This window comes from Bison bison, unplaced genomic scaffold, assembly GCF_000754665.1.
Source record: "Bison bison bison isolate TAMUID 2011002044 unplaced genomic scaffold, Bison_UMD1.0 scf7180017864322, whole genome shotgun sequence".
NCBI classification, from domain to species: Eukaryota; Metazoa; Chordata; class Mammalia; order Artiodactyla; family Bovidae; genus Bison; species Bison bison.
This window is the reverse complement of record NW_011494894.1, coordinates 269,185-278,330: the sequence shown is the minus strand read 5'-3', so window position 1 is coordinate 278,330 and position 9,146 is coordinate 269,185. Positions and strand designations below refer to the sequence as shown.

General features: G+C 38.5%; 1 protein-coding gene across 1 annotated transcript in view; it reads left to right on the top strand.

Moving 5' to 3' along the window:
* Positions 1-9,146, top strand: part of LPGAT1 (lysophosphatidylglycerol acyltransferase 1) — an 85,015-nt gene that overhangs the window by 31,153 nt on the left and 44,716 nt on the right. Inside the window, exon 2 of the mRNA XM_010853020.1 lies at positions 7,811-7,929. Coding sequence (XP_010851322.1) covers positions 7,811-7,929 — 119 coding nt within the window. The remainder of the gene's footprint in view (positions 1-7,810; positions 7,930-9,146) is intronic.

The window sequence follows — 9,146 nt, the reverse complement described above, 5'->3', positions numbered from 1 at the left end:
GAAGACTCTTGAGAGTCCCTTGGACTGCAAGGAGATCCAACCAGTCCATTCTGAAGGAGATCAGCCCTGGGATTTCTTTGGAAGGAATGATGCTAAAGCTGAAACTCTGGTACTTTGGCCACCTCATGTGAAGAGTTGACTCATTGGAAAAGAGTCTGATACTGGGAGGGACTGGGGGCAGGAGGAGAAGGGGATGATAGAGGATGAGATGGCTGGATGGCATCACTGACTCGATGGACATGAGTTTGAGTCAACTCCGGGAGATGGTGATGGACAGGGAGGCCTGGAGTGCTGCGATTCATGGGGTCACAAAGAGTTGGACACGACTGAGCGACTGAACTGAACTGAACTGAGGGGACTATAAAGTTGATTGGCAGCCCTACTAGTGGTTGAGGCTTGTCTACACTAAGCCTCATTGTAAGATAATGATTGGAATACTTCGCTGGAGAATCCTAAATGTCAGGATTTTATATCTTTTCTCATGAACTGATCAGATTTCCCAGAGAAGACTCTAGCAGTCTCCTTGCTGCCATATCCTGGGAGGTGATTGGGTAAAAGCTGGTGTCACAGGGCATGATCTTTGTTTTTAATAAGCATGTGTTCACTTAGTCCTCATGTTGTCTGCACTATTCTCATTTGTTATTTAACTCACTCTGATTTTATTACAGGGTCCTATTGACCTCAGTCATTTTGAACTCTCTTAGTGGTTTTATGGCACCCAACTCCAGTACTCTTGCCTGGAAAATCCCATGGACAGAGGAGCCTGGTATGCTGCAGTCCATGGGGTCGGTAAGAGTCGGACATGACTGAGCGACTTCACTTTCACTTTTCACTTTCATGCTTTGGAGAAGGAAATGGCAACCCACTCCAGTGTTCTTGCCTGGAGAATCCCAGGGATGGGGGAGCTTGGTGGGCTGCCGTCACTGGGGTTGCACAGAGTCGGACACGACTGAAGCGACCTAGCAGCAGCAGTGGTTTTAAGTGGGATAGAGGTGGGAGTAGGATGTTTGGACATGTGTAGGGTCTTTCGGTTGTAACGGAGGATGCTGACCAGCTGTGCTGAAAGTTTGCAGTCCTGTGACCGCAGATAGAGTTGCTTCTTCCGAGATACATATCTTCCCTTTGGAAATTGTCTAGGTTTGAGGTAAAACAAACCTGTCTAGATTTAAGGTAACCCACTCCAGTACTCTTGCCTGGCAAATCCCATGGACGGAGGAGCCTAGTAGGCTGCAGTCCATGGGGTCGCTAGGAGTCGGACACGACTGAGCGACTTCACTTTCACTTTTCACTTTCAAGCATTGGAGAAGGAAATGGCAACCCACTCCAGTGTTCTTGCCTGCAGAATCCCAGGGATGGGGGAGCCTGGTGGGCTGCCGTCTATGAGGTCACACAGAGTCAGACACGACTGAAATGACTTAGTAGTAGTAGTAGTTAGAGTTAATTATCAGTTATCTTTGACTTTCCTGCTCTTTCTCTTTCCAGTCTTGCCAGTGTGATTCAGATTATATTGGTATTTGAAATTACAAACTATTTTAAAATTTTGTTTTAAGCAGGTGGCTAAAGTAGAAGTGAGAGGTCTAGTTAGGAGGTCACTTTAGAGTCCATGACAGAGGTGTCGGTGGCTCAGCCTAGAGTAGAGGTAGTAAGAAGGAGCAACATGGAGGTTGCAGGACGTGTCTTGGAGGTAGAGCTCAAAGGACTTAGATTAAATGTGGAGAACTGAGGAAAGGAAGGAATCAAAGGTGGCCTTAGGTTTTGTCTTGAGTTGGTTGGGTGAATGATGATGTCCTTTGTTGAGATGGAGAAGACTAGGGTGAAGAACTGGTTCTGTATTGAGCATATTAAATTTAAGATGACAGCATCCGGGCCCAAAAGCAATGTTGATTCTCCTTTCTTAGGTATTCTTTGCCTCTTTAGTCTGGGTTATTGTTCAACTGTCATGAAAAAAGCACTTGATTCTTGGCTTCTGTTCCACTCCTTACTGTTGTTGTCCACCACCCTTATTTGTTGTTGAGGATAAGGAAGGTTAGTGGACCTAACCACTAACTTGGCACGCCTGCCCCATTTCCTGGTATGATCATGGGCAACGTCAGGGGCTGTGTGGACAGCATACCTGTTTGTTCCTCTCCTCAAGGTTCCTCGATGCCGTAAGACACCTGCAGTGACAACATGATACAGTGGTTTTGAATCCCAGTTCCTGTACTTCCTAACTGTGTAACTTTAAATATATTGCTTAACCTTTTGTATCTCATTTTCTTCAATTATAAATTGTGGATAATAGTGTCTATACCTTTGGGATTTTTGTGAAGGTTACATAAGAAAATAATGTGAATTATTTTCTATTACTAATTATTAATGCCTGACACATGGTAAACGTTCTATAAATGATATTAATATTATTAATATTTAATTGTATATCTATTTAATAATATATGCTACTATTATTCTTTTAGTTAAGCAGTCCTTCCAAAAGCTATACCTTGAGCCTTGCCACCTCAAGTTTAACCTCTTAAAGTCCCAAAAAGGGGTGCTGACCAGAGCTTCCCAGTATGTTCAGTATTCTTAAAAACATTGGTGCATAAATTCTAGTGATTCTTACTTATAGGCATACATTGGATTCTCCTGGGGGCTTTCTCAGAATGTCTGGACCCCATTTGTGGAGGTTTGAATAGGATGGGTAAAGGTGAACAGAGCGGGAGGCACCGAGTATCTCCATAATAATAGCCCTCCCTCGGTTTTCTTTTAGTGAATCACTCCCTTACTTGCTTCCTCCCCTCCTGTCTCCTCGCTATTATTCAGTACCGTAAGCTGCTTTCTCATATACACCCATAATGTCCTCTCTCCTTTTTCATCTTCCTCTGCTAACCCCAGACTTTGGATGAGTCCAGTCCAGTCTGCCGGCAATCTGGGCTACTGAAAGCTGCAGTTCCGGAGTTTCACGAGATTCTTTCATGTTTTTTTTTTTTTTTTCCTCTCTAATCTTTTCTATTCATATTAGAATACCTGACCTTACATGAGTGACATAGTAGTTGTATGACTCAGTTAATAGTGATTTCAAAGGGAACGTCAACTGTCGTGTAATCTAATTACCCAGGATGTCTGTGATTCTATCAATTATATCTCATTCATTTCACAATAAGTTTGAATAGCATAATGATATCATTATATTTCTTAAGTGAAAATACTTAGGCACAGAATCATAAAATAGTTTGTTCCATCAGCTTTCTGATTTTTTTTTTTATTTTTGAAAAGCAAGCTATGGCTATGATTGTGTTATTATGATTGCATGTAAAAAGCAACCTTTCTTCTCCACATTGATTCTGTTTTGTGGATCAGTATAACAGCTTTAGCAGCAATGTTTTTAAGGAATTTGTGATGGTTTAATTGTTGTTTTTATTTTCTTTTTGAGATGTGCACTATCCTGATCAATTCTAGTCTATGACTTTTGGTGAGATTTATTAATATATGTGTATGTGTGTGTGTTGGAGAAGGCAATGGCACCCCACTCCAGTACTCTTGCCTGGGAAATCCCAGGGACGGAGGAGCCTGGTAGGAGGCCGTCTATGGGGTCGCACAAAGATGGACACGACTGAAGCGACTTAGCAGCAGCAGCAGCATGTGTGTGTGTAGCAGGTGATAATCTTTGGCTTTGGTTTTTAATAAGAATTTTTAAAAAATCAGTTATAACTAGGAAACTTTTCTTCCAGTTTTTACCCAGTTGTCTTTCATTCCCTTTGGAAATAGTGGACCTGACCCAGTTCTTTTTTGAGAATTCATTTCACAGAACAGTATGTTAAAATATTTTTGTTATTCTAATCAAGTACAATGTAAGAACTGGCTGTCATCCATAGTTTCTGTTCTTTAACATGAGAATAATTCTGTTCCTTGGTTAAGATACTCCTCCATTATTATACTTAACTGGTTTGGATAGCAGGCTATGATTTGAGGAACACAGCTATTTCATACATAAAATAAATGATTTTTCTCTGCAAGCATTTTTTAATCTTGATTTTGTCTAACTTGAAGTACATAATGATATGGTAAAAGTACTGGTAAAAGAAGAATCCCATAGATACTAGAAGTGAAATTTATTGTTGAATAAAATTCAGCTTATTATAAAATATAGCATGACTTTATTGCTACATCAGGATAATTTTTAAAAAATTGATCCAGCTACCTTCCCTTGTTTGATTTAGTATTCATGTAAGTCTTAGTATAATAAATTGACATTTAGTTTTAAAAGTAATTTTAGCTAAGTTGTGGCAGAGAAAGAAAATATATATTGGGTTAACTCTTAATGATTATACCCTTAACCTATTTGTAGGAACAAACATTGAGGACCATTTATAATATATAATATTAGGTTTCTATATAATCTTCTGGGTGTTTAAAGTACAGTGTTGTTGTTCTTTTCTTATAGTTGGTTAGAAAAAAACTATTATTTGAAGGGAATAGAATGGAAAAGCAAAATGAGGAAAGTTGAGGAGGGTGGGATATATTAGTTTTAGAGGGCTTCCATAACCAAGTGCCACAAACTGGGGGACAAAACAACAGGAATTTATTATCTCATAGTTCAGGGTTAGAAGTCTGAAACTAAAGTGTTGGCAGGGATGTCCTGTCTGACGGCTCCAGTGGGAAGGATCCTTCCTTGCCTCTTGCTCACTTTTGATGGTTGTCTGCAGTCCTTGGCTTATGGACGCATCACTCCAGTTTCTGTCTCCGTCGTCACATGACATTCTCCTTGTGTATCTCTGTCCAAATTTCCCTCATTTTATAAGGACACCAGTCATATTGGATATAGGTTTAGAGCCCACCCTAATCAACTCTAACCTCATCTTAACTTGATTACATCTACAAAGCCCCTGTTTCCAAATAAAGTCACATTCATAGATTTTGGATTGATGTAAATTTGAAGGGACACTATTTAAGCCAAAACAAAGAGTTCTAAATTCAATTTATATTTTGAGATTTGAAACCAACACACTGGATTTATCTATTTTATATCTAACAAATGGTAAGATGCATTTTATGTAGAAAGCTTATTTTTATTTGCAGTTATATTTACACGTAGGCTTTCCTGTGTCACAGGCCTAAGTATCTAGTATTTTCCATTCATGTAGCAGAAATTGCTTAAAAGGAATATTTGGCTATAAAACATCAATGTGGAGCCAGAAGGCTTTCCACATTACCTCTTAACAGCCCAATATTTGTAGAATTGAGTTAGAGTTTTCTTGTGTTTTAACTGCTGTTAGAATAATACTTTTGCTTTTATTCATTTTATATCCACAGTGCCTGATGCTGCTTTATTGAGTGAAGAATGAGTTAATAAAAGGGTAGGGTGTGCATGTGTGTGTCCATTGAAGGGTTGTTGACAGAGGCGTAACATGGGAAGTTCTCACTTAGTAAATATATTCTGTCTTTTTTGAAAACCCAGCTGGTGGCATCCTTCACACAGTGTTCTGCACTTGGCCTTTATTACTTACAGTCATTTCATCAGTTCAGTTCAGTTGTTCAGTCATGTCTGACTCTGCGACCCCATGGACTGCAGCACGCCAGGCCTCCCTGTCCATCACCAACTCCTGGAGTTTACTCAAGCTCATATCCATCAAGTTGGTGATGCCATCCAAACATCTCATCCTCTGTTCCCCGTCTCCTCCTGCCTTCAATCTTTCCCAGCATCAGGGTCTTTTCTAATGAGTTAGTTCTTTGCATCAGGTGCCCAGAGTATTGGAGCTTCAGCCAGTATCATTTCATAGTAGTGTATAGATGCTATGATTGCATAATATTCTATTGCATGGATATATTATAATTTATTTAACTAGCAAGCTCCCCAATTTTCCCCATCAACCACCATTTTAGAAACTTCTATGAATTTGAGCTACTCTGTCTTTTTAGTTGCTTTCATCTTTGCTCTTTGAAATGATGCTGCAATAAAGAGCTTTGCATATGTGTCACTTTACACATAAGTATATTTGTAAGATGAATTCCTAGAAGTGGAATGCCTGGCTAAAAAGATTTTTACATTTCTTAGTTCTCATATAGATTGCCAGATTGACTTCCAAAACTCTTGTACCAATTTATACTCCCGCCCCCTACACATACAATGTATGATATATCAGCTGTTCAGATAAGTTTAAGTAAAGTTAGCTTGTCAGCTAAACTTCACGGGCAGCTTGAGGAAGGAAAGGCCACTCTGAAGGAAAGTTGTTGCCACTGGACTGTCCCCAGTGTTCTACCTCTATTCCTTAAGGATTACTGGACATCTGTAATGTGGTTTCCATTCTGCATTCATTTAAAAAGCTTAAAGTAAAAGGTTTCAGTACTCAGTGTAAGCTACTTGTGTTTTAGTAATAATTTCTGAGAGAATGATTATGCAAGTAGATACCACAGCTGATTGAAGGCAAAAGAAGAAGAGGGTGGCAGAGGTTGAGGTGGTTAGATAGCATCACTGGACATGAATATGAGCAAACCCTAGGAGATAGTGAAGGACAGGAGAGCCTGGTGTGCTGCAGTTCATGAGGTCGCTAAGAGTTGGACAAGACTTAACAACTGAGCAACATAACAACCACAACTGAAGATATGTTCATCCTGGCTGAAATTCCCTTAATACAGATTTTTAAAATGAAGGCATAGATGCTTTGCTTAGATTTTAATAGAAAAAAATAGCAGAACTCTTTTCTCAAATGATGTCTTAAGAGGAGCTCCACTGTACTGGGGTGACAGTGAAGTGTGGCTGCGGAGGACGGGGGCTGGCAGAGGTAAAGCAAGTGAGCTCCAGGCCCCCCATCCCTGTTTCCTCCAGAACTATTGCACACAGGGAGCCCAGCTTCTTTCCTTATAGCAATGACAGAGTTGAGTGAATACTAGTGTATATTCAGCCTCTGGTAATTTAGGTCAGACATTTGAAGAACCAAGAAGCTTCTCCATAGAATCCTGATGTTTGAAACTGATGTTTAATTTTCTCTTGTGTGTGTGTAGTAAGTGTGCTATAAAATGAGGCATACCTACTTGGAGATATCACTGTTTTCCTTAGAGTGTACATATAGGTTTTGGTGCAATGATTTTTCATCTGGAGATTTTAAATAAATGTAACATCTTTAATTAGTTTTCTTATAAAATGAAAATGCTTACACAGTTTATAATATTTGCATATTTTATTCTAAAGTAGAATTTAAGGATATTTGGGAACTGCCTCCCAATGAAGATCAGTACTTACAGTTTTGAATTCATTTCCCCAGACTTTTTCAATGTGTTAAATTACATGTAAATTTTATTCCTTCTTTGCAAAAATGGAATCATGTTATATATACTGTTTTGTGATTTGTTTTGTTTACTTGATAAGAAGACCTTTGAGGTTAGTGTATAGAGATATCTTCCATTCTTTTAATGGATTTATACTCTTTCATTGTATGAAAATTACCCATTCCCCTGTTGGTGAACTATCCTTTATGCATATTTTTGCCCATTTGGACAAATGTTTCTGTAGGATAAACTCTTAAATAGAATTTCTAAATCAAAGGTATGGCTGTTTTACCATGGATATTTTGGGTGTCTCTAAAATATGAATATCCTCATTTTTATAGGAAATATACTTAGGAAATAAACTTTCAGAAGTTTTAATGTGCACCCACTCCAGTGTTCTTGCCTGGAGAATCCCAGGGACGGGGGAGTCTGGTGGGCTGCCGTCTATGGGGTCACACACAGTCAGACATGACTGAAGTGACGCAGCAGCAGCAGTGTTTCTAACATAAGATTTCTGGAAATAGATAAATTTTTAAAATGACAGCTTTGAAACTTTTTGTCTTTACAGTGATGGAGTGGGGGGAAGATATTAAAACAATTTCAGAAGATGAAGCAGTCATGTTGGTGAACCATCAGGCAACAGGAGACGTTTGCACTCTGATGATGTGCCTCCAGGACAAGGGACTGGTAAGCCATCCTGAAGGCAGAGACAGACTGTGGGGAGAGGGGTTGACGAAGGGTCAGCTGAGTGTCTTACTACAGCTGGGAATGTAAAATCTTGAAGAAAAAATATACTGTGTATATAATTCTAAATCACTCTAAGAGGCATTTATAGACTTAAAGAAAACCAACTGGGATAATGTGGATTATACCTCCATGAAGCTTTTTTTTTTTTTTTAAAGAACTGAAATGAAAGCAAAGTTAATATGGTTCAACTTGGGGCTATCTTGAGGTGAGTGGTGGATTTCCAGTTTGAGAAATACAACCACAAAAAACAGTTTGCTTAAGACAGAAGAATAAAATTGGATGGGGAATTAGGTGATCTTGGGGATTTTTAGCCAGAAGAAAGTAAAGTAGATATTGTTTTGAATTTCACTTAGAAAGCAAATTGAAAGGAAAGATACTACGTCTATTTTATTCCGTGTTCTAGGGCTGTGTTTGAACTGTTGATTTCACATTGCTTATATTGATAACTAAAATATATCTATAAAATGGGAGGATGTTAAAGTCAATCCTTAACATTAAAAGAATTAACACCTTAGGAGAAGGTAAAGAGGTTATGTTCATAGAAAAGTAAATAAATAGAAAGTATATAGAATTAATGGAGTTAATATTTGGCCTAATAATGAAGAAACCAATAGGTATTTTATCAATGTTTCATGTTCATGGTCACTAACTATAAATATAGAAGAACATCATCCTATAAGATGTCCTTTTAAAGGAACTGATAAGCTAGTGATAGGTGAAGAGAGGGAATAGCAAACAATACTTAATTACAAAGTGAGAAGCATTTGGTGGAAGGTGAGCTCACCATGTACTTGGTGGATATAGAAAAATTTGTGGAGAGGAGAAGACATAAACTTGACCTGAAAGGATTGAGTAGAACTTAAGCAGAGTAGTGAAGCAAGGGCCTCTTCTGTAATGAAATAATCATGGCCAAAACCCAAGGCAAGAATACACCTGGTGTGTTTAGGTCCTCACAGTTTGATTCAGCAGGTCAAGGGTCAGAAAATGAGGTGAGAGTAAATGGAAAAGGTTTGCTTATTATGAAATCTGTTTTTGTTGTTTATCTGAGAAGCAAAGGCATTATTTTGCTAGAATGTAGAATAAATTCAATAATTTCTTATATTCAGAATTGTTAAATAATATCACTGTATATATATATTTGCATTTATAATAATATG